Source organism: Argopecten irradians, chromosome 7, assembly GCF_041381155.1.
Source record: "Argopecten irradians isolate NY chromosome 7, Ai_NY, whole genome shotgun sequence".
In the NCBI taxonomy this organism is placed as follows: Eukaryota; Metazoa; Mollusca; class Bivalvia; order Pectinida; family Pectinidae; genus Argopecten; species Argopecten irradians.
The window spans coordinates 38470048-38497426 of NC_091140.1; the positions used below are offsets into that span (position 1 = coordinate 38470048).

At 33.1% G+C, this 27379-nt stretch overlaps 3 protein-coding genes across 3 annotated transcripts; all 3 read right to left on the reverse strand.

Annotated features, from left to right (window-relative positions):
* Positions 1 to 8: 8 nt before the first annotated feature.
* On the reverse strand, positions 9 to 20937 carry LOC138328370 (uncharacterized). Its single transcript, XM_069275150.1, has 8 exons — positions 19138 to 20937; positions 17427 to 17596; positions 16711 to 16922; positions 16524 to 16579; positions 16006 to 16140; positions 14900 to 14995; positions 14216 to 14546; positions 9 to 90 (listed from the first exon to the last, which is right to left on the reverse strand). Exons 1-8 carry the CDS (start codon positions 19187 to 19189, stop codon positions 45 to 47), a joined length of 1098 nt encoding a protein of 365 aa, XP_069131251.1. The 5' UTR covers positions 19190 to 20937; the 3' UTR covers positions 9 to 44.
* Positions 1083 to 11054, reverse strand: LOC138328369 (uncharacterized). Its single transcript, XM_069275149.1, has 7 exons — positions 10841 to 11054; positions 7599 to 7780; positions 6889 to 7097; positions 6402 to 6460; positions 5904 to 6026; positions 4606 to 5028; positions 1083 to 4382 (listed from the first exon to the last, which is right to left on the reverse strand). The coding sequence occupies exons 1-7, from the start codon at positions 10854 to 10856 to the stop codon at positions 4171 to 4173; spliced, it is 1224 nt and encodes a 407-aa protein (XP_069131250.1). The 5' UTR covers positions 10857 to 11054; the 3' UTR covers positions 1083 to 4170.
* A 121-nt stretch (positions 20938 to 21058) lies between the features above and the next one.
* LOC138328368 (uncharacterized) lies at positions 21059 to 26957 on the reverse strand. Its single transcript, XM_069275148.1, has 6 exons — positions 26654 to 26957; positions 24622 to 24827; positions 24164 to 24222; positions 23681 to 23792; positions 22345 to 22748; positions 21059 to 21493 (listed from the first exon to the last, which is right to left on the reverse strand). The coding sequence occupies exons 1-6, from the start codon at positions 26846 to 26848 to the stop codon at positions 21192 to 21194; spliced, it is 1278 nt and encodes a 425-aa protein (XP_069131249.1). The 5' UTR covers positions 26849 to 26957; the 3' UTR covers positions 21059 to 21191.
* Between the last annotated feature and the right edge of the window lie 422 nt (positions 26958 to 27379).

Sequence of the window (27379 nt, forward strand, 5' to 3'; positions counted from 1 at the left end):
TCACATCACCTCCTTTGAAAAGAAAATGCACTCTGGCGGTGTCTTCAAGATCCCGGCAACATTTCAGATTTAAAAGACGAATTCACAAAACTGAATACAAATCATTTTTGTCAATTTATTATTTTTATTTCTTTTCCACGTACATTAAATCAAATAACTATATGAAGCTAAATACTTTCATTCATATTTACTCTCAATATGACTGACATATATGACTAAACATATATTATTTATCAAAAGGGAAAAAAGATCTGGCACAAGTTATTACAACTTATGAAGCCATCTCCTTACAAAGTTACATAGCCAACAGATGACAGCATAGCTGGTAACATACATTGACATAGAAGAAAACTATAACTTACATTAACACACAGATATTTATTTATATAAACATATATAAAGTAAACATGTTAAAATCTTCCGCTGGATCTAATGAAAATATGCACTTTACTAAAAACATCACAATTTACTTCCAAAGACATACGTTCATTTCCAAACAATAATAAATCAAGAGATAATGGTTCATATAAGTCTTATTTTTTTAAAGATTCAATTAGATCTGTGCGAGCAGCTATATATGTATGACACTCAAAAAGTAGTGATAGGCATTCTCACAAATAGTACCCACAGCTTAAATAGATTGAGTCTGGGGACAGGTTAGCGTGGTAGAGATCGTGCTTTGAAAACTGCATCATCTTAATCTGGAATAGTATGTTAATTTTTCTAACCCCATGTAAATATCACTATTACACTCATTCACAACATCCTACTCATATCATCATCATCATCATCATCATCTTTACCATCACCCTCATCCTTACCATCATTCCATAATTACCATCACCACCACCACCACCACCATCATCATCATCATTATCACCACCATCACTCCATCATCATCATCATCATCATCATCATCATTATCATTATCACCACCATCACCATCATCATCATCATCATCACCCTCATCCTTACCATCATTCCAAAATAATTTATGTAATATCAAATCCAGAGACAACGTTACGTGGATTTGTTTGTTTATCAAAGTAACGTCCTATTAACAGCCAGATCCATGTACAGCCAGATCCATGTAAGTGAACTACGTGTATGACGTGCGGGTGTGTGTTTCGGGAGACAAAGGTATACTCGTGTTGTGTCTTTTTGTATAATATAACTCTTGCCTTTTTGTAGTGCTACAGTGTATATCACTGAAGTATGCCGCCGAAGACACCTAGCAACACACCCCACCCGGTCACATTATACTGACAACGGGCGAACCAGTCGTCCCACTCCCTTACTGCTGAGCTCTAAACCGGAGCAGAAACTACCACTTTTATAGACATTGGTGTGTCTCGGGACAGAACCCAGAACCTACCGCACAGGGGCGAGCGCTCAACAGAAGGCCAAAAGTGAGGTGGTGTCAAGGGAGACGTTTGGAAGAAAACAAATTAGTTAGGAAGAAGAGTAAAAAACTAAGATCCTAAATTAAGTCGCCATTTACGATCATGCAATAGGGGCAGCAGGTACAATTCTAACGCTCTACCTGCACCAATAGCAAAGCACACTACTCCAACAAAACCAATAATACCAAAGAAACTTGTTCAGCAATAATTCTCAATATGAGCTACTTTTGTAGCGTCGAATGTATTACCACAAATTCGACAATATTTCAGTGTCCTAACTGGACAATTGTTATGGTTTCCACCATATGTCAACTACATGCACTCTATCCTCATAATTCTGTCCAACCTATTTTCCATAGTAATATTCCTTGTACCTTTATAGGCATATCTCAAAAGTTAGCTTAACACGGTCCAACATATCTCAAAAGTTAGCTTAACACGGTCCAACATATCTCAAAAGTTAGCTTAACACGGTCCAACATATCTCAAAAGTTAGCTTAACACGGTCCAACATATCTCAAAAGTTAGCTTAACACGGTCCAACATATCTCAAAAGTTAGCTTAACGCGGTCAAACATATCTATCAATAGTAATATTCCTTGTACATAATAGGGGTATTTACAAAATGAAGCTTAGGTGATCCACATATATATTATGAGTAATATTCCTTGTACATAATAGGGGTATTTACAAAATAAAGCTTGATTGATCCATATATCTATTAATAGTAATATACCTTGTACATAATAGGGGTATTTACAAAATAAAGCTTAGTTGATCCATATATCTATTAAGAGTAATATTCCTTGTACATAAAAGGGGTATTTACAAAATGAACTTTAGGTGGTCTACAAATATATTAATAATAATATTCCTTGTACCTAATTGGGCTATGTACAAATTGAAGTTTATTTAATCCAAACATCTATTAATAGTAATATACCTTGTACCAAATTGGACTATTTACAAAATTAAGCTTAGTTGATCCACATATCTATCCATAGTAATATTCCTTGTACTTTTATAGGCATGTCACAAAAATTATCTTAACGCGGTCAGACATATATATCCATAGTAATATTCCTTGTACCTTTATAGGCATGTCACAAAAATTATCTTAACGCGGTCAGACATATATATCCATAGTAATATTCCTTGTACCTTTATAGGCATGTCACAAAAATTATCTTAACGCGGTCAGACATATATATCCATAGTAATATTCCTTGTACCTTTATAGGCATATCACAAAAATTAGCTTAACGCGGTCCAACATATCTATCCATAGTAATATTCCATGTACCTTTATAGGCATATCTCAAAAATTAGCTTAACACGGTCCACATATCTATCCATAGTAATATTCCTTGTATCTGTATAGGCATATCTAAAAAAAAATAGCTTAACACGGTCCAACATATCTATCAATAGTAATATCCATTGTACATAATAGTGGTATTTACAAAATGAAGCTTAGGTGATCCACATATCTATAAATAGTAATATTCCTTTCACCTAATTGGGCTATTTACAAAATGAAGCTAAGTTGATCCACATATCTATTAATAGTAATATTCCTTTCACCTAATAGGGCTATTTACAAAATGAAGCTAAGTTGATCCACATATATATAATAGTAATATTCCTTTCACCTAATAGGGCTATTTACAAAATGAAGCTAAGTTGATCCACATATATATAATAGTAATATTCCTTTCACCTAATAGGGCTATTTACAAAATGAAGCTAAGTTGATCCACATATATATAATAGTAATATTCCTTTCACCTAATTGGGCTATTTACAAAATGAAGCTAAGTTGATCCACATATATATAATAGTAATATTCCTTTCACCTAATAGGGCTATTTACAAAATGAAGCTAAGTTGATCCACATATATATAATAGTAATATTCCTTTCACCTAATAGGGCTATTTACAAAATGAAGCTAAGTTGATCCACATATATATAATAGTAATATTCCTTTCACCTAATAGGGCTATTTACAAAATGAAGCTAAGTTGATCCACATATCTATTAATAGTAATATTCCTTTCACCTAATTGGGCTATTTACAAAATGAAGCTAAATTGATCCACATATATATAAATAGTAATATTCCTTTCACCTAATAGGGCTATTTACAAAATGAAGCTAAGTTGATCCACATATCTATTAATAGTAATATACCTTGTACCTAATTGGGCTATGTACAAATTGAAGTTTATTTAATCCACACATCTATTAATAGTAATATTCCTTGTACCAAATTGGGCTATTTACAAAATTAAGCTTAGTTGATCCACATATCTATTAATAGTAATATTCCTTTCACTTTATTGGGATTTTTACAAAATGAACCGTAATTGATCCGCAGATCTATCCATAATAATATTCATTATGCCTTAATAGGCGTATTAACAAAATAAGCCGTAATTGATCCGGAGATCAGACAGAATTGATTAATGGTAACATTTGTTGTGTTTCCATTTTGGTAGACTTCCTTTACAAAGACTTTGACTATCATCAAACTTATAGAACAGATATGGGAAATGTTTTGAAAAGTAGAATGTATGCAACACGGTTGATTAAGGTGACCTTACAAAGTTGGTAGATTTTGTTTTGTCTTAGAGAGCGGTAATTGCCCAAAATAAAAATCGTTCAAACTGAAAACAATCCCTCATAGTGTATACACAGTACGTCTTTTCTCCTTCAGATATGTAAGTTCATCACGTAGCCCAAGACTTTTCAAAGCATCGTAGATATCATGGGTAGCACAGTTTTGGTTTGCAGTTCAGTGATTTTGATACATATTCAAACGCCAAATCTTGTCCTCTCAGGTCGCGTTCTCTGAGCTCCTCCTCCAAATTTTCTAATTCATGTTTCTCTAGTTTCATGTAAATTGCAAAAGCCTTGTATTTTTCTTTGGGAGCAAGGAGCTTCGCTAAGACTAGCAGACATGTCTGGGTTGGGCGGCCTGAAATTACAGAATACATTGAGAACCTTAGCATTTGTACAACTAGAAAAAAAAACCCATTCATTATTGACTATAGTAATGAAATAATGGCTAATCTATAATACAAAGTGATATATCAAAAAACTGAAACAAGCATATGAATGTCTTTTGAATACTTATTCACTATCAAATCAAATGACTAAACTAATGCGATCTTACAATTTTGTATTATTGTAATGCTTACTTTTGTCCAATTGCTCTCGGGTGTTCCCAACTTCTGACGACGTGATTGGATCAGATATCTGCCGTTTGAAGGCCGGATTAGTACCTCCTGATGCCTTTCTCTCCCTTACTGTTGATGGCCTTCTGTCCACATTGATGTCTCTGAGACTACTGAGCTGGTCGCTGGGGCTATCAGGATCGCTCTCATCACCAGAACTCTCATTCTGTTGCTGCACAGTTTCTCTTGAAGGATACTGCTGTCGTCCTGGAATCAAAGGCCTTCTTTCCCGGTAACTATCTTGTAGGCTGCTCAAATCATCGCTAGAAGGATCAGATTCGCTTTCGATATCCGCGGCGGATATTTCAGCCTGTTGCTGCGCAATGTCTCCTGATGGAATAGTTGGTAATGGCGTCAAGTCCTCTCGATTGGTACTGGTCGGATTTCCTGTGTAACACAAGCAATTACTTCGTTCATATTTATTAGTGAACATACTAGCTCACAACGTTTCTTTTTTATTTCTACAAACTATTGTATAATTAACATTAGGTAACACATTGACTATACACGAATACACATCAATAGTTTCCATATGCAAGCTAGAGATATGCCAGTAAATGTATGCATGCATATATTTCTGACATTTCAAATCTAAAAAGCAATTTCTTGAGGCTTAACCTGAATATATTTATCATGTTTTGGAGCTAAAACACTAAATAATCCACAAAGCAGTTGATGATGATAGTATACTCTGATTTTTGTGTTATGTCTTCATAAGCTAAAACTATATTCAAGTTAACCCTAATAACTGAATCTAAACCCATGAAATTCCTAATTTCTCGAGGGACTCTTTTTTTCTTTGAAATCATTGCGTTGTTTTGTCAGCCAATCAGAACGTCAATTGTACGTTATGCGATGATAACATAATTGTTTAAGCCAATGAAAATGATTGTTATAAGCAAAATTGAAGTATCAAACTATAATGAAATGTAACAGTTACAATTGTATTAAATTACGCATAAAAATGTTTACACTAATCTTGTGTTGTTATATAAATCTAACATGACTGAATGATAGTATTTGTGTAACAATACCAACATATCAATTCAAAAGCTAGTATAAAACTATTAAGATCAAAAGGTTTTTTTGGTTTTACTAGTTTAACGTCCTATTAACAGCCAGCGTCATGTAAGGACGTGCCAGGTTTGTTGCTGAGGAAAATCGGAATACCCGGAGAACAAACCACCGACTAGCAGTCACTACCTGGCAACTGTCCCAGATTGGATTCGAACCCGCATCCCAGAGGTCAAAAGGGATCTTACCTCTATCACCCTGGCAAGTTCTTCGTTTTTTGATGCAGATTGTAAATCCTATCAATGCCAATACTAAAATTCCTATGACTACGTACAGTGCATCCTTTATGCTTTGCAGGTTGGAGCCCTCACCTTAGTAAATGAATGAAATTTATGCATTTATAAATTAAATTTGACATTATAAACAAACTGATGCTTGTATTATTTGATTACCTGACATCATGTTTATCGTAAATCAAGATTTCGGTATTGTAAAACATTACCAAAGAATTAATTTCGTTAGTTAACCAAAGTCCACATACCAATTATATGGCTTATTTCAAAATTTCAAATTAATTCAATAATGAAAAGAATGATCTGGTTGTTGTGAAGTTTTCAATTGATCTAAAAATACAAATGCAAACTACTTATCAGTGTGTTTTGAATTTCACGTTAGAACACGAAAATGAAACTTGTTTGTGAAAACAAGAAATATTAAAACAACTTAAAAGAACGAATATGACTTACCATTATGTTTTGGGCCTTCGTTTACATATTCCTGGAAACCGGGTATCTTCGGTACGGACCTGTCAACCCAATGCAAAAAGACATTACATAGCAGTCGATTAATTTACTAGACTATCACGAAGAAATAAGACTTACATTGATAAATTGTCAGTTACATATAAAATATTTTCAAAATCAATATTATTGGTAGCTAATTTGGCAGAATGATATTTTCGGGTTTTTCTAGGACAATTGTAAATCACCTTTACTCTACACAGGCAATATTTCTTCACATGAAATTTACGTAATTTTTTCCACATGAAATTCACATGAAATATTAATTTCACATGAAGGAACTTTCACGTGAAATTCAAGAAATACTGCCTGTGTATAACTAACATATATTATTTTTTAACGAAATGCTTTTGTTGTACTCCGTTATGAATGAAAACCCCCAAATCTATAATTCGCTAAAAATAAGTGACTGAACGTTTCTGAACTGATGTACCTTTGATGAAGTGTCGGAGCTGTTTTATTACATTTGGCATCCTGTATTGGTGAACATGCCTGAACCTCATACTGGCCCAGTTTCTCACACACAGTACATGGTATACAGTACCAGTAGACATCACCGTTCGGGTTGTAGGTCCCGTGTCCACAGTCTCGACAGTTGGGGCATTTAGTGGCACCACGGATACTCATACCCAAATCCGCCCCCTTCAGAACATAAAGCAATAAAACTGTTAAAAAGCAGGAAAGACTTACTCTTTAATAAAAAGAGAATTAATGATAAAACATAAATAGTGTACCGAAAAAATAAAAAAAAAATAAAAGAAATAAACGAGTTGATATATAATTCTTTGACTAAAAGAATTTCAACGTAGGTTTGAAGATGAAATACGTGTGTAAAAATAATACAAATTGTTAAAATATTTAATAATATAACTCTTAGTGTTGAAAATAAACTTAAAAACACAGATAAAAAGCATAAAGAAAAAAGAAAACATTAGTACAACATTATCCACCAGCTTTCACATTTGGAACCAGATTAGGGTAACTGCAGTTTCCTTATCCAACGTTGCGACGATGGAAAAATGCAGTCGTACTGTCTGTTCAGAGAAATGTTTCAAAATCAAGTAGGATGATAAATGTTGAAAAATTTTAAAAAGTGGCCAAAAAAAAAAAAAAAAAAAAAAAAGGAATTCGAGAAAGTTTTACCTCTAGTTCAACTTCTTGTCCTTGCCAACATCGGTCGCATTTCCCACATGTTTTGAATTGCTCATTGTAATATTCATGGTTTTCCTGATCGCATTTAATTGTCACTAATCGAATCGGTCTGGTATCAAATCCATTCAGAGAGAAGATGACCATAGCCGCTGTCACGACTACATTTCTAATATCTGAAAGGTGAATTATGTGTCATCAGATACCAAACAAAACTGGCGAAATAAATTAGTAAAAAGAAAATGACACCAACGTCCGGAAGAAATTGATACATTGTTGTAACAGAGGTTGTAAAGAAGTTACCGTTACCATTTATAAGTAAAATTAAGGGCTGACTTTGAAATAATAATATTTTTCCTTCACAATTTCGAAGGTAAGATTTTAAAAATTGAAATAAAATTTAAAGATAAGAAAAAGAAATTACGTGATTTACAAATCAAAACAGATATAACATTCGATTATTACTGCAAAGCTATGAGTGACTATTTTTAACGTAGAGGTTGATATTTAACTGGCTTTACTTAAATACTTGATAATATGAAAACAATGTATAAGCGGTGTTTTCTTTATTTCCGTTACGGAAGGTGTACATGTGATCTGCATTTTACATATAGAACAAGTATACACATATGTAGATTTTACACCATACAAAATATCGGTATTTGGTCTGAATGAATGAAAGTATCATGTTACAGATAAAATGCATTATCATTCCGATTCTTAGCGTCTTTATGGAATAGAAAGTACATGCATTCTAATCCAAAACACCTATCTACTTTTAGTTAGTTTAGGCATGAATATATTTTGAGAATGCGTGTAAGTGAGTATTCGGGTTGAACCAGTTTGAACCAGTACATACTGACATAGTTGAATTACGTAATATACATACATCGGCTGTACAATTATCGCAGGGACGATATAGGAATGAACATGATATATATAGTATACTAAATTGTCACTTATGTAATAAAAACACGCACTTGTTCAGGTAGCATGGTATTTTTGAAGATAACAAATGTTTGAATAGAGAAACGTCATGATTTGAGATTCAATGGATGTATGTTCATTATGCGGGGTGCCATTCTTTGTAATGGGTCAAAAGTCAGAAAATAAGAAACAAACTTATGTAATCAAAGATTATTAAACGTGTGTGTTTTTTGCATTGTTTTCACATAGTTTGCTGAAATGACCTGTTACAGCTACCTTTGAATTTGCCCACGAACCAATTTAACAAAACCCATGTGCTATTTTGTAGTACTGTGACAGAGAACCCGTAAAAAACTTGATAGAACATATGTAGCTTAAAAATTTACAACATTTTTTTTACAGGATCTTGAAACCAAAAAATGACTAGATTTGGAGGCCTATTTTAGCAATATCAAATTTTCACTGATTCTTGTACACCAAAAATATTTTGCAATTATATGGGCTGTAACAAAAGGTAATGGAAATTTAAGAAAGATTTGAAACCGGTAAAGTTGTCATCTAAGGATAAAACTGTTTAAGGTATATTTTTTAATACTGTTAATATGTTTGCAATTAATAAATACTTAAGGAAACAGTATTAGACTATCTATTTTCAAACATATTCATTATTACATCACTGAAGTTGCATCGAATGTTCATATTGATACTTATAGCATCGTCAATCAGAAAATGTAAGAGAATTCTATGGAGGATAATATTTTTTTATTTCAATGATACATACACACTTTTTTAATAAACTTGTTCAAGTACATCTAGGAAGTGATGCATCATACAATTTTGGTACACCTTGAAGAAGAAGCAAATTAAAGTAATTGTCACAATTCGGATGCAAATTCCTTTTGCTGTTTGCATTAAAATCAAAAAGAATTTGCGTGACGTGCTCCCATTGAATTTAAGCAGGATACATAAAATGTCAGGGAAACGAATTTTATATAACATGTATGAATATAATATAAGAAATTTCTTTGTAGTTTTGGTATCTAAAGCTGACAATGCTAGTTAAAAAGCTTGCATTTGAGATAAAAAATTGTATTGAAAAACTATTTTTCAAAATCGTCACCTTGGCAATGTCTGGTAAACAATTCTTGAAATACAAGTGTAATAAATCAATTAAATACGTTTTAACTTGCATTGTTAGATTTAAGGTTAATATTATATTTATCTATATTTGTATGTTATATGGGGTATTTACATACATGTAACATATAATTCTGTAAGCCATCTTATTTATTTTGTATGATGTGTATTATATAGGATGTAGAGTTCACTATCGACGGCCCGTTACGGTAGGCTGCACATGGGGAATCCCCTACCGGGAGAGACTGGAAAACCCCGGATCATGGACTCGGATCGGTCGACTGCCATTTTATCGAAACAAATAAACAAAGATTGTTTACGATAAAGCTATTTTGTGTTTACAAATACTTTGCATCAGCTCATCTAACTTATTTTATAGGCAAATGTACACTTTTGCAAGATATTGCTATATACACTGTGCCATCTAAATGGTTATCTGGTACAGTAAAAAAGAAACACGTATAAAATCGCACACTTTATTAAGATACAGTTTCATTCCCCGTATTACATTTTGTTCAATATAAATATCAACTTAGAAAAGTACATTCCCATTTACGCCGAGCCTTCCCTCCCAAATAAGGATAAAAATAGATATAAACATTCAGTTTGGAGTCGACAATTGTATCAGCAAAATTGTTGATGGTCTAGCTAATGGTCATGCACATGTGAACATACAACAAGTCAGTGTGCATACCTGCACCGCTGGTCACATGACGCGGCATGACGCAATGGAGATCTTTCTAGAAATCATGTGTGTTCTCCTTTCCGAATCAGTGTATGTTAAAACGACCAGGTCACCGAAGCGCAAATTGTTGACCAGGACGAAATTTATAAAATAGTATTTTCGGTATTGAAACATCGAAAAGCGCAAATTTCTATCCGAATTAATAAATCATAACATCATATACTCAAGAGGGTATTCCCCATTCTGGCCGAAGCCGCAAAGTAAAATAATAATGACACTTTATAATTGACTTAAATATGAACATATATTAAAGTACACGTTTGTCATGGAACTGTTCTGAAACCTTGTCTACATACTCATAGATATTGCTTTCTATCACTTATTGTCGGAGTGTGTAATAATATTATCTAGTAAACAACTGATACAACCACAAATAAATAACATTTATGTATGTCATATTTGGTAGATAGGTCGTACATGTACTTACATGATGGAAACTGCATTCCACCGCCTTCAGTCGTGATTTCCCCTTGAGATACGGATCAAAATACAGTAACATTCAATTTTTGGTTCTGTGCTGAATGAGACTTTGTCGGACACAAAATGAGTATAATTATATGGTTAGCCTTCCTCTCGGTACGACGTACCCGAATATACAAGAGGGGTGTCTAGACAGATATGTGTATATACAGCGCTGTATGCAAATTAAGTGAATAAAGGTTATAGAGTTCAGGCCACCATAGTAATCGATGCTCCTCAAAATATCGGGATTGTTTGTCTGACTGCCGTCAAAGTATTATGATACGTGTTTCGTTTTCAGTATACGTCGCAAAAACGACAGGAGTTGTACGCTATTCGTTATTATAGCACAATTATAGAACAGCATTAACTACTTGATTTCTTGAGGGAGGAGGGTGTTTTCTTCCAATCTGACTATTGATGGATTTCATCAGCCCTGTACAATTTTGATCTGGTCATGTATCGATGTTCTTATATTTCCATATATTTCTATACGTTTTTTATTAATATATTTATATACGAAACCAAACGGATATATAAAAAAACGCTTTCTTTCTTATATACAAAAGTTTTCCTTTATCTGCAACACCTTTACCGCACACATACGGCAGGTGACCTTGACAGGGACACCCTTGTTGTTTACCTCAAAATCCTGGATGTTTCCAGAACGTAGATGTGTAGACACTTGTGTATTACCTTACATTACGTGTTATCATTTGTATATCATATTCAAACACTGAATAGTACATTCAAAATGAAAATTCTGCAATCAATTTGACATTTTAACATGATTTCTATTTTGCAATTTTATATAGCATACGTTGAAATAGTGATGGAAATATATGCCATCGATTCCACACGGTTTCAAATATCACAACTTAGTAAGCTATTTTTTAAAAGTGTTCGGAAATGTCCTTGATGTAAACAAACAACAACAAATAACAATACTGCAAACAAACCCTTTTCGCGTGCGATTGATTAGAAATCGCAAACTTTAATCGTCGCGAAAAATTCTAACTACAAATACAGCATTTTACTTGTTAGGTTTGTTAAACGAAATTGAAGCTTGAAAAGGACGAAATAACGTCGTGCGAAATCATTTTGCAATAGTTTCCTGTATTGTGGTCCAGATCGGACGCACCCAATTTTAACGGGCAGTGATCCATTTCATCTCACTTTTCTTGCTTAATTGCAAGTATGAGAATGTATGATTACTGGGTTATCAAATGAGCAACTCAACATCATTACCATTATTCGGGAATTTATTAACACTTGAATAATGTGTAACGTTATATATAAAGTGACGAAGATAAACAATGTATTGATTTGCATAGTTGAATGTGATAATTTAAAGGTCCCAACCAGCAGGTAGACCGTTGGTAATCCATTACATTATAAACCTTATTTGGCTACAAACGTAGCATAACATACATAACTAAATAATATTATCAAATATAACAACAGCATTTCGTTTTAACACAAATATTAAACAAAGTCAAATTGATCACACAGAACCAGAAAATAGAGTTGGCTAAAAGCCTTGTAATTATTTTGAAACAGTTTATTTTCACAATTTCTTATCATTCAAAATAACGAAAGGAAAATAATTACATTCAAGATGTCCTTTTATGTCATCATAAAATAACCCCATTTGATTAAAAACGTCAAGGACAAAAGTTAAAGATGATTCCCTTTCATGTCGAAATAAAGAACGGAAATCCATTAACACATGTTATAAAATAGAATTTGTTTGAATCATATTATCTTTTCGAGTCGAGAGAATGAAAGGTAAAACGATGAAAACATGTCCTTTTTGTCAACAAAAGACAAATATAGAAATACAGAAAGCAAAGATGTTTTCCTTTCGAGTCGAAATAACGAAAGGAAAACAATTACCTTGAATTAAAGATCCTCCACTGCTGACAAATGGTATTTTTCACTACCAAAAACAGGAGCAGACGATTTAGTATTTTTCTTCAGTTACAAAACTTACTTAATTTACACCAATGAAAAGTTTGAGCTTCCAATTTTACTTCAAGTTAAAAATATAAAAAAAAATAATTAATTGCATCCCGAAAAAAATTTGTGGCACTATATCCTATATGGAATGAAGTAATAATTGCGCATGCACCAAAGGCAAATAAATTAGTTTATGTTATTTTTGTGTGTTAATTAGACATAAATATACGATTAAACACCAATTATTGTTCAAATGATGAATATATATTTTATGCTCTGTCGGCGGTGGAGCATCTTTAACATTTGACAAAAAAATCACAACATTGATTCAATTTTAGTTTGAATCAAAAACAAAATAAGAAGTCAACGCAATAAATATTTCCTTTCGTGGTGAATGAATATTAAAAGAAATAAAATCTTATCATTATTTTTTTTTTATATTACTATACTGACCATTTCATTGTAAAAATAATGCATTTGCACATCAATTTTAATAGCGGTAAAATTTAAGAACTCATAATATACACACAAATAATTTCTTCATTTACACTTTATAAAGAGAACCCCCAATAATCTGGACGCCGATAATCTGGAAAACTCGCAGATCGGACGGAAATGTCAGTGACCGGATTACCGTAACTTAACACATTGACTAAAAACATAAAATTCGACAGTCCGGAAAACTCGTAATCTTGACGGATTCAGACTTGAAAGAAGGTGTCCGGATTATCTAGGGTTCACTGTACAGATTATCAATCACTTTATTTACACTATATACAGGTGATAACTATTGCACACAAGCTAAGATCGTTATGAGTAATTTCATACTCAGCAAGTTTTGCAAACCATTTCTCGGAATTCATAGTAAGAAGGATTTAGGCGACAAGAAGGCCAATGATCATGCATTGCCTTTCGATGACCCCGCATACCCTTGACTTCTAAATAACATCATTGCATTTACTGTGCTAGAAAAAGCACAATTCCTGCAAATAGTACAAATATGAACAATTCTTAGTTACTATACGTATTTGCACATTATGCATTGCAAATATTTTTATAACAATTTTGAATCAGTGGTTTATTTACAATTTATTTCATATCGATTCCAGCTGTACACACAACAAAGAATAGCATTGATAGGAGAGTTACGTTAAGTGGCTCGACAGTATCTTGAACTCTGAAGAATTATCTATCTTCACCAGCGCATTGACAATGACAAAGCATGATTACATAAGCCGTAAGTAAAAGAATACCAAATCCAAGCAGCGAGTGTTCTCTTAAAATAATTAACTAATTAAACAACTTTGAATTATATATCATTATTTCTTAATCAACTTGATATTTTTTATTTTAAGTTTAAGTTTAAAAGCTAAACATATATTACCATGTATCTTTGCGATTAAAATGCCAGTTAGTTTCCTGTTTGTCAAACTGACGTCTTCGTTCCTTCTGCAGCTTCACAAGTACTTCATTTAGGTGCAGATGTTCGAGGGCGTCATAGATGACATGGTAAGAGAGTTCTTCTTTGTGCTTAAGCACTTCCTCTGTGTATTTAAGGGATAAATACCCAGTATCGAAATCCCTTAGCTTGTCTTCATCTTCAATACTTTTCACTTGGATGTCCGTAATTCCCATATGTCTTGCAAACCTTAGGTAGCTTTCATTATCCTTTAGTAGGATGGACAGATATCGAACACCTGCGTCGCATGGTCTTTCTGAAACGATAAAACGCAACAAGAACTTGATCACATGGTACCTTGATGCAACTTTTGCCTGTTTCGTGCTACGACCATTTTGAAATATTATTAAAAAGACTTAAGCTCAACTGGTCTAAAGGACTAAGGTGGTAATGCGATATTGCGGCGTTTGTAGTACTGTCATCAATCGACTTCTTCATTTAAGCATTGGCGTCACTATTTTTTAATTTTATCGGTGTATGAATAAAACTTGTTTGCAAACTGTGTGAATTAACGTAGCGTGACTTGGCTCGTTCTGTTCGTCATTTCAAAATAAAAAAAACCTCTGACCCAATCACATACACACAAGAGTGCTTAAGAAAGCAGCGTACCGTTGTCCAAGTGTTGCCATTTTTGTTCTTCTGTTATTTGCGTCTCAGTTTTGTTTAAGGGAATTTTTTCCTGATCTCCTGGATGTTCTGGCTTTCCTGTCAATGGATGATTAGTTGATTACAAAAGAGCAAAAATCATAGGAAACCCAGTTAATTGTATAAAGTATGCTGAATAAATATCAGTACATCTGTATATCTGAAGATTAAACCAATTTCACGATAGAGAAAAAAAAAATATATAAAAACATGTTAACCACGCTTGTTTCCTGGGTAGTACGGCGTAATGACCCTTGATGTATGTAAAAACCGGAGTACAAAGAAAAAAACACAGGTCGTATGTACCACCTGACTCCGTTTACTGTACGAATGGAGCGCTACCCTTTGCTTGTTTGAGTATTTCTTTGTTTAAGTATAACGGTCCATCGACAGCCAAGGTCATTTCGGGCCCATCTTTAGGATCATAAGGAAACAATTGTTAAACTTTTAGTTTTAAAATTGGATCCAGTGTTTCAATACAAGTTTAAAATATTGTGAATGATAAAATAGTTTTTTATGTTAAAAGAAATAATAATCATATGATAAATAAAACAGGTGATAAAAATAATACCACATGATATGAATTTATCATGAGTGGTACCCGTGATAGTGACTGTTAACACTAAATAATCAACACACACTTGATTACGTCATTACCACATCGCCAGCCAAAAACACTTATCTACTTCATCAACGTTACCCATCTGAGATTTCTAGGATATACCGTGTAAAAAAATTACCCAATCATATTATTTTGCCCACGGCAGCGATAATTATCCGAATCATTTGTCCAATAGAAAATAAAAAGAATATACTGTTTAACATATATGATTCCTAGAAACATACAGGGTACTGTACATTATAGCAACAGTCTGATGGTGTTATGTACGTGTTCATACATTTGTATTTATATATTACCCAAGAAATGCCGAAGTGTCCCCCCTTCTGATTTTCTGTTTATGCAGGATAAACAAAAATATCATTACCTAGAAACATACAGGGTACTGTACATTTTAGCAACAGTCTGATAATGTTACGCACGTGTTCATACATTTGTATTTATATATTACCTAAGAAATGACGAAGTGTCCCCATTCTGATTTTCTGTTTATGCAGGATAAACAAAAATATCATTACGACTCCTGTAACTACTATTGCAGCTAGTATATCGATGATTCTTTGTTGGTACAAGTATATTTCAGCGACTGAAAAATTAAATATATAGAAACGGCTATCATCTTCTTTACAAGTGCAAAGCTAGTTTAAGATAACATTTTCAGATTGAAAATTGATCATTTAAAATACAGCGTTTTATATTGTTAAGAAGCTTTCATTGACTTTGAGACCAAGAAATGGTGAGAATTGGTAATATAAGTGCCTTTATCCTCTAGGAAATATATTTTATATTCACAAATTAAACCATCCCATTCATTCTAAAGTAGCACATCAAATGGTAAGTTAAATATTGATGTTAAGGAGTTTATAGCAAAGAGGTTTTTATGGGGAGGGGGAAGGGATGTAAAAATGAAATTGGAAAAAAAGCAAAATAAGACATATCACTACATTATTTTATTTAAGTAGCTCTTACCTTCAAAGTCTTGACTTTCTGCAACGTATTCGTCAAAATGAGCCTTTGATGTAGGCCTGGCAAAATCGTAAAATAAAAATGTTAATGAAAATTAAACATGTGTTTTATGTAACTAATTTAGTTCATTAACAAAAGGGAATTTAACTTGTAAATTGCATCCGAAATCCATCCGACATTACTAAATTACCTTGCTATCGTATCACTCTGGATTGTGTGATTACATTCCGTATCCTGTGTTGGTGAACATGCCTGCACCTCGTGCATGCCTAGATCTGTGCACGTGGTGCAGGATATGCAGTACCAGTACTTGCCGCCATCAGGATTGAAAGTACCGTGTCGACAGTCTCGACATCCGGAACATTTGGTCGCACCATGGAGACCCATACCTAAATCTGCTCCCTGTAAGAATAATTGAAAGCCGTCAATTAAGTCATAGTTAGTTTTATGTATGCTTGGTATACTTAGTTTAGCGTCCTATCAATACCCAGAACATGATATTCATCGACGTGCTAAGTTTGTTATGAGAAGGGAAGCCGGAGTTCCAGGAGAAACAGTATCAACCTACGATCAGTACCATGTTGCTGTCTAACGTGAGTTTGCAACCGAAGAGTGGAAGACGAGTGATAATAGATCGGAACACCTTAACAAATCTACTAACGCGATTAGCATTAGAATCATGGTTGGAACTCAAAATGCAGTTTATAAAGAATATTGTTATAAGGAGAAGAATGTGATCATCGAAATTGCGATCTGTTTTTTTTCCATCGATATTCAGTCAAAAACATTCATGGTAAAACTTCTGTTACCGAGCTTTACTCTCGTTTGTTCTGTAAGGTTCTATTCTCGTTTTAAGTGTGAAGAACTTAGTGTAATGTGTTTTGCGTAGTGGGATTGATACCGTACATTTAGATCTGGCTCCATGCCGTCCAAACATCTGTCACACTCTATACAGTTGTGGATCTGGTAGTTGTAGTACTTGTGGTTCTTCGGATCACAAAATAGTCCATCCTGTTTCATGGCTTTGCCTTGACAACCGATCACCGTCAATAGGATCAGGACCACTTCAATGACTCCTGGGATATAAAATCAAACATGTTTAAAGATGCTCCATCGCCGACGAAAAGTATTTTTCCTCTATCAAAAGCAGGAGAAGATGAATTAGTATTTTTCCTTAGCCTACAAAAATTACTTACTTAACACCATTGCCACCATTGAGAAGTTTGAGCTTCTTATTTTAATTCAAGATTATAATGTTAAAAATAATTAATTGCGTCCCTTAAAAAATCATGGCACTATGTCCTTGACATGTTTAATTTTGTTCCTTGAAAAATTGAGAAAATAGAAAACATTTATATTCCTGAAGAGCCATCAAGAAATGGCGAAAGAACTAGAGGAAGGTAGTTGAGTTTTATTTTTTATATTTCGATTGGGTGTATATATATACCACTTCTATTCTGTATGACGTCAGAAGACTTTCACTCTGACTGATTAAAATCGTTATCATCTATCCTCCTTTCCTTTTGGATTTTAACCTCACAAATTTTTGCAATGTTGCATCACAGGTATTACGGGTTAAACAAAAGTAGCGTAAATACAATACTATGTTCCGTTATACTTTTTTAATTTTCGTAGGTCTTTTTTTCTGTCACTGATTTCACTTTCCGATTCTGTCAATGAATATTAAACAAATCACTATGACTGATGATTCATACTTTTACATACCTATCGATATGCAAATATTTATATTTATGTGAAAAACTGTAAATTATTGATTTATTGGCGCGGATATCAATTAGCACAATTAGGTGGTTCAATACCAGAAATAATCTAAAACACAATTTAGCGCTGTACATGAATTAGCGCACCAATTCCATCGCGAAAGCGCTAAAATAGAACTATCGCTAAAAAGAACTACCGCTAAAATAGAAATACCGCTAAAATAAAACTATCGCTACAATAAGTGTGTTTACAGTATTTAGATTGGCCGAGAAAAGGTATTAGTGTTATCGGCGATGTTTTGCGCGATAAAACCCAAAGCAAACATGTAGATAAATATTATATATATATTGTATGTTATCATTTTAGTTCCTTGTCTGACGTAAGATTATATATAAACCTACAAGGAGTAATAATTAGAACACGCGCTACCCGGATAGAACTGTCAAACACTTGAATTAGTCTTTTGGCAAGAGACCAACTTTGATAATTTGAACCACCATTTTAGGGAAAGTTTTATGTATGCTTTCTAAGCGATATATGGATATGTTAATAACAAGTTTTTGTTACTTTTCAAATCCGTTATGCATGATATTTATGTTTACGATAACAATAAATGTGATTTGAAAGATTTTTAACATAAAGCGTTATGATAAAGAAGTAGATATTGTTTCCACAGGAAGGCTGATCTAATACAAAGTGTGTATCATATATATTGACAAGTAAAATATACCGTAGAAATTTATTGAGGAGGTAAATACAAAATTTAACCATTTTACGGGGATTATATAAGAATGTTAGTAAAAGATGGTTTTGTGATAATACACTTACATATCAATAAGTTGTTCGATTTGTGTTTAAAAAAAATACATGTTAACATAGCTACAGTCATACTAACCGAATCTGGTCTCCACCTTCCGGCGCATTTTTCCTTTGGAAAATGGGCTCATCAGTTGTTCGGGTAGGAACAAGTAGAAGCGGGTAAGAAAATGGCGGACGAACGTAGGTATATACCGTCGGCAGACAGTGTGCTATAACTGTGCACAATGCACCTGTGTACACATTTTAATAAGCCTATGACGATCGGTAGTTAGTATGGTTTAAATACAAATACAGTTACATTACACAACATAACTGTAGTGTATTCTGTAAACAGTGGCTATTGCTTTTTTCAAAATGCTATTCAAACGATAAATGATAGCACCTTTCTGTGAAATTTTTTTTTTTTTATTTCAATGCCTTTTACATGTTTGAACTGCATAGTCTTTAAACGGCATCACTTTTAAAAGACCTGAGTTTCTAGGACCCCCCCCACCAAAAAAAAAAAAAACAAAAAACAAACCACCGACCAATGGTAACAATATCCCTAATGCAAGCTCGAACTTACCTAGAGGTGAAGTACTTAAGATAACCGGAAACTTAGAACACTAGTCCCGAATAACTCAGAGGCAGACGACTTGTGGGAAAAGTGATTTACTCAGCATCCTAACAATCCAGAAATACATAAAACGCGAGAGAAAATAGAAAGCAACATAACCATATCTCAACATCATCTTAAGCGTGGTTAAAGGAGTAGATATGATAGGACCAGTATTTGGCCTTAATTTTTCAGGCCGAAAAAAAAAAACTCTGATCCCCATCGATTTCATATCAATAAATACTCTCATACTTGCCATTCATCAAAACATATTTTTTTATAACCATGTACACGATGTGTCCCACCTATGACGTCATCAAATTGATGATTTTTCCTCTTCTCGCCAAGTTTTGCTAGAAATTCATCATCTTTAGGTTAGAAAAGGCTTGAAATGGATTTGGCCGCCACCTTGGAGCAACTTTACATTTTGCATGGATATGCGTAAATACACGATACACAACGTGTGAAAATCTCTTTCTGCTCCACGAAGGCGGCCACATTCATTTTAAGAGAAAACCACTCAAAAAATATGATTTTTCAAGGATTTTTGTGAAAAATGGCGGGAAACTGCATGTTGATGACGTCATAGTGAACATAATTGGCACATGCGGGATATTTTCGAAATGTAATGTGTTAGCAAATGTATTCAGCTGTTATATGGCAAACTATGTTGTTCTTTACTGGAGAATTAATTTTGAGGCCATATTCGAGTCTTAACGTACCTACTCCTTTATTCACTGATATCTTCATCTTCATGAAACCGTACAATTCTTTTTCCCTCACTATCCATCTCATGCTTTAAAAAGTAATATGCATGCCATTTGCAATGAGGGCTAATTTAGTAATATGTCATGCTAGTAATTATATTGTACGACAATGTCATTTTGATGTATCAATAATGTTCCGTTCCAGGCAATGTTATGCAATGTACTGTCGTACATGAAAACAAGAACAGTCTTTCTTGAAACAGGCGTAAATGACTGCAAATGAATGTATTTTAGGTGGAGGATAAAACGGTACCGCCAGTCGAAAAAGAAAAGAGACATTTAAATACACAAAGTATTATCTATCTTAGTACATGTAACTGGGTCTGATTATTACTTTTATGTTGATTGCTTTATTAATAACTTCAATTTGATGAAATGCGTACTACGTCATCATATTGCGGGAAATCAAAACAATTGCTTAAACTAGACATCAGAGAAAAAACGTATCTCGAGCACAAAAGTTGTTATTTACATTGTAGGCACAAGAAGAAAAAAACACTGTGTTTGTTCGATATCACAATATTATAAATTCTGAATTAATAAATGTACAAAATTCATCTTCAGTGTTGCCTCGTTTTAGAAAAGAAAATGTATTTTGATGTTTGTGAATTAATAAAAATAAGCAATAAATAAAGTATTATTTGAACATTATGGACGTTTAATACTGTTAAAAACAGTGAAGATTGAATACAACTTACATATGTAAATTAAATAAAATATGATATATCAAACGACATGAAAACAATTTAATGACTGAACAATTTCTTATCATGTGAGAGGAATTTTGAAATTCATAATATTTTCTTCCAATAATTGTCGTTCGTTTTGAAACCCAAGTCTGTTGAGAATATCATAGATGTCTATGATTCGTAGGCCCGGTTTTATCTGTAGTACTCGTGTAATTATTTCGTAAGATACGTCAGCAAGGGGTTTATTTTTCTCTCCGAATTCAGTTTCAATCGATTTCATATCATATTCCTTAAGACCAACTTCCTTCGCAAATGTTCTATAAGCTCTATCTCCAGCTAATAGTTTGGACAGGTAACGGATGAAACCATTAGATGGTGAGCCTGTAGGTATAAATAAAACCTGTTAATATTGTATAATTATTTAAGGATTAACTTGAATAGATTTTTAATGTTATGGAGATATAACACAAAAATCTGAGTGTACTCTAAATAAACCGCGAAGCGGTTTATGATTAAAGTACACTCAGATTTTTGTGTTATATCTCCATAACATAAAAAATCTATTCAAATTAATCCTTATAATTCAATTTACTAAAGATAATCTCCTCAACATTTAAAATTCATTTTGGGACTCTTTTGTCTATGAAATTATTACGCCGTCATCTCAGCCAATCAGAAACGACGTTACAAACGGCGACGCCATTTTTTCCTTTATGGGCTGATAAAGTAAATTTTTAAGCCAATGGAAATGCTCGTAACAAGCAACATTGAATTATATATATATATATAATTAGAATGAAACCAAATGATTGAATTATTAACATAATTGATTAAAATTACGAAACAATAAATAATTGAAAACTGGTTACGTAAATAAATAAAGAACAAAATGAATGAATGAATGAATGTATAATGAATAAATGAATGTATGAATGAATAAATGAATGTATGAATGAATAAATGAATGCATGAATGAATGAATAAATCATGCAATTAATGAATAAAAATTAATAGATCAACGAACTATTCATTGTTTTACTAAGTGAAGAGTGAATAATTGATTAAATAAATACTTGAAAACTATCAATAAAGAAACTTAAGAACTGCAGAGAAAAGGTTGGACAAATTATACAATGTAGCAAAACAACTAATTTGCTTACAATAGTATTCGATACTTACAAATCCCTGCAAATTATTGGATATAAAACAACAACAAAAAGTATATAACTTACGATGATGAAAGGAAGATTTACAGCTATCTTTCTCCGTATCTGTAATGGGTAGGGATTGTCGCCTGTGTACCCGAGAACTTTGTGTATTCGCAGGTTTCTCTTTTATTACAAGTTCAATTTTGTTTCCTGAAATGGACGATGTTCGTTTAAATTGCTGCCCATTCGTTTGGCGGATAGGCTGAAGAGACTGTCGCCGTCGTAATAAGGGCTCATTAACTTCGCCTGTTTTCTGACTGAATGTCCTTTGTCGTTTGTAATTATTGGTGTATGGCGTCTTTGGTGGGAAGATATCGCCTCCATCTTCTTCCTCGTCTATATCCTGAAGAGTACTCTCCTCTCCTACACGGGCGTCGCGATCACGCGAAACATACAGTCTCAATGATTCCTCAGTCTTCACACGACTTCTACCTAAATTCAATATAATAAACATACAATGATATAAGTGCATGGATGGTAATATAGTCTAACTAATTCCTGAGCCTTCACTCGACTTTTTTCTTAATTCAAAATAATAAACATACAATAATATAAGTACATGAAGCGTAATACAGTCTAACTTATTCCTCAGTCTTTACTCGACGTCTGCATAAATTCAACATAATAAACATACAATGATATTAGTGCATGGATGGTAATATAGTCTAACTAATTCCTGAGCCTTCACTCGACTTTTTTCTTAATTCAACATAACAAACATACAATGATATAAGTGCATGTAGGGTTATACAGACTAACTTATTCCTCAGTCTTTACTCGACGTCTGCATAAATTCAACATAATAAACATACAATGATATTAGTGCATGGATGGTAATATAGTCTAACTAATTCCTGAGCCTTCACTCGACTTTTTTCTTAATTCAACATAATAAACATACAATGATATAAGTGCATGCAGGGTACATATTTTAATCTAACAACAAGGGTGAAATACAAGTTGAATGAAGCCATGGTTCCAATATTCCAAAACAAATCGAGAGACTAAAAACAAAGACAAAATACTATCACTGAGATATTTATACATGTGTTTTTATCTTCCTTTTTGGTAAAATAACACTTACATACACACTTAAGTATTTAGAATTTATCTATAATTTGGGCTGTAGGCTTTGTACCAAAACATATCGTAACCTTTATCATACCAAAAACCAACTGATAAATTATTTTATAACATGATCGGCGTATTAGTTAAATTGAAATAATGTTTTGCCTCATAAACTTGTTTTGGTTCCCTTATCATAAAGAATCTTTTTTATTCTAAATACATTCCAAATTTTCACTCGCCAAAAGTAGCTCAGGTAGCTGATGAAGTTCGAAGTGTGTATCATACAAAACACCTACTGTGTAATTTCCTCCAAAGTGTGTAAGCTACTATTCCAACAATGACTAGAAAAGTTACTGACAATGCAGTTATAGCTAGGAACATCGTATATAAGCGGTCGTCGTCATCTGCAATAAATAAATAAGTAGAAAAATAAATAAGATAAAAAATGATAAAAATAAATGAAATTATAGTAATAAAATATAGAAAAAAAGCAAAAATACAACATTATAGTGTGGCTTATTTCACTCAATACCGATTTGAACACAAAATAATATTGTAAAACATTGTTTCTTTATCAAAATAGATAACAGCAGATTTGTATATAATGCAAACCCCGACACTTTTTTTGTTAGCAAGCACTATTCACCAAATTTCATTTTTACGCATTTATTTTTTTTCTTGGTGGTTTCCATGGAACATTAAAAACATGGTTACTTATTATTTTCGATGTCTGAACCAAATATTGTTTTACTTAAGGGCTTGTCGATAAAATTACCTTCAGTTTCCGAACCTTTAAATGGTGATTTTCTACCATTGTCTTTTGTGGAAATAGATCTGAAAGATAAATTAATTTATAAAGAGTCTAAGATTGTATCTTCGAGCATTAAAACCGACACATAAACAATAAATAATGTTTTAACGAAATTAGGAAACAAATAAAGTCATATTTTTAACAGCCTCTAGGCAAAACTGTGAAATAATAATTAATTTCAATTTGGTCAATTTGATGTAATTATTGATATTATTTTAATAAAATAAAAAATAAAAAATAGGATATATTCATTATAACAATATGTGTTTAGAAGATTAGGAAATTTAAAAAATGTAAAGATCACGTGCTTCCTAGGGTTAGAAATTCACTATTTAACAAATTCATAAAAAACGTAAGATCAAATTCCAGTTTTTTTTTCAAAACTTTGTTGTAAAAATATAGATTATAATAATACAACAAACCTTATGGATATTGGGGTAGTAACATCACATGTGGTATCTTGTGTAGGGGTACAGGGGTAAACCTCCACCAGACCTAGGTCGGAACATTTTGTGCATGGACTACAATACCACTTCAAGTCCTCGTCGGAGTTGAATGTACCCTTTTTACACGGCTGACATCCGAGGCATAAAGTTGCCCCATGGAGACCGAATCCAAGATTGACCCCCTGTGAAATGAAATCAAGCACTTGATTTCAATATTTTCTTGATTCAGCATTTTATGTGTAGTTGTGCATATGATAAAAGACCTGATTACTTCTTAGGTATATTTAGGTTTTTTTTTCTTTACCGTCATTTTGGAAGTGAAGGAAATTTGGAGTACCCACGGAAAAACTACCCCCCTGTTGTCCTGGTGACTGCCCCACAGGGGATTCGAACTCTCGACTCAGAGGTGGATGTTTATGGTAATATATAATGCCATCTTAACCGTTTAGCGTCTGTTGTCCTTTGTAACTTCTAGATACATTTTTACTAAACTGAAATAAAGGTTAAAGAATGTATAATGGTAAAACATAGATTAATAAATACTTGTCGTTAGTGACATTTCAAAACTTATTTTGCTAGTTTTGGTCATATCCAATTTCACACGGATTTATGTAACATTAATGTGATGTTAGCAAACATGTCATTCTTTTACCAAAATATCTAAAGACTGTACATTACGTCATATATAAGTCTAAGTAGCAATTTTGATGCATATGACGTCACGTCATTTGTTGATATTATGACATCAGAATGACTGACACTACGACATGTATTAACTATCGTGGCAGTTTTGGAAACATATTACATTAGTAAAATGTAGTAGTCTGTGATCAAATATATCACGATATAAGATGTTCTTAATATTATGAAGGATTTATTTCAAGATTGGCTTTAATAGATTTTAATGAATAGTGTAAAATGCAGGCCTAAAAAACAAAACATTGATGCTTGGTTTAATTAAATATAAATCACACTAACTATTCTCCCCGTGTATCAGATAACCATGTGATCACGAGTCGTTACCTGACAGACTAGAATAAAATATCTATATCATAATAATTATAAATAAAGACAATAGCTCATTAACTCAATATAGGTATTAAAAAGACCGTAACGTGCAATAATAATATGATCCTAACCGCGTAATGTTTCTCTTAGGTGAAGTGACTTCAACAGTGATCATGAGTCATTTTCTATATCATTACGAATAAACCTGCCTGAGCGACCACCTCTGTATAAAGACCACCTGCTTAATAACACAACTTTATCAGGGTACCAAAATAGTTCATTTCAACAATTTGACCTGTACATATAGACCACTTGCTATAGAGAACATTTTTTCTTGGTGCTTTGTGTGGTCTTTGTTGACATGTTTTGTTGTATTAGATAGAGATATTCCAAAAACGGCCATATAAATTAACATGACATAAACCACGTGATGTTTTTCTTACCTACATCAGGTTAAGCGACTTCAAGAATGAGCATGAGTCATTATCTATCAGACTAGAAACAACATACATAATATCATAGTCATCATCTGTAAATACAGTAACTGAACAACTCAATAGAGCTATTCTAAAAACCACAAAAACCAACTCTGTATTTTAATATTACAAAGTTACCTACCCTTGCGGGTAGGTATTGTGACGTCATGTGTTTGTGAGCGAAACGTCATACTTTATGGAGAAAACGACGTTAATTGCACTCCCAAAATAATGATGTAGCAATTGATACCTACCCGCAAGGGGAGCTCACTCTGCAATATGCGAAGACGGTATAATCTACGTAATGACTGTCTTACGTAATGCTTTTTTTTCTTTATTTTTTTTCGTCTTATATACATCAGATGAAATGACTTCAACAGTGATCACGATTCATTATCTAATAAACTTGGACCAACATCTCTACATATATACCATAATTGGTGAAGGCAATAACTTAATGACTCAATACAGCTTTTCAAAACACCACAAAATACAATATTCTACGTAATGTTTTTCTTACTTACATCAGGTGGGATGACTTCATCACCGGGTAGACACATATCACAGTCCCCACACACTCCGAACTGGGCTCGGTAGTACTTATGTTCCATAGGATCACAGTATAGATCCCTCTCCATAGGAATGCAGTAACTAGGCATTTCAACAGTTGATACTAGTACAACCAGCAGTACATTTGGATTGGCCCAAAAAGACTCCATCTTCACGGAAGACAAGGGTATACGTTTTAAACCACAGTTAATAGTGAAACGTAAAGTCACACATCACTTAACATGTAGATCAGTGTCTGGTTTCTTAAAACCTACTGTACATGTAAACATGTTTGTGTAAAATATGCATACGCTGGCCCAGGTATTGACAGTGAAACGTAGTTTTTAGAAACCAACATATTTGCAATGCGTGGATATATCAACAAGCATGATTCCGTTGTTCAAATTGTGATTAGGCTATTCACAGTTTAACGACAATTTTCAAATCACGATAAAATAATTTCTGTTTATATGAATTTTACACAATTGTATAAGAATCTTACAGAGAATTCCTTTCTTTACTTACTTGGGTTTTAGTTAATATATAATAACAGACTTTGCCGTAAATGCGAAATACAAAAGTTCACTAATTATGTAATTAAGCTAACCATGCTTTGAACAACCGGCCGCAGGTTGTCATTTTATAGTGAAAATTATATCAGTGTTGATTAAGAGGTAAACATATATATGTTGATGTCAACA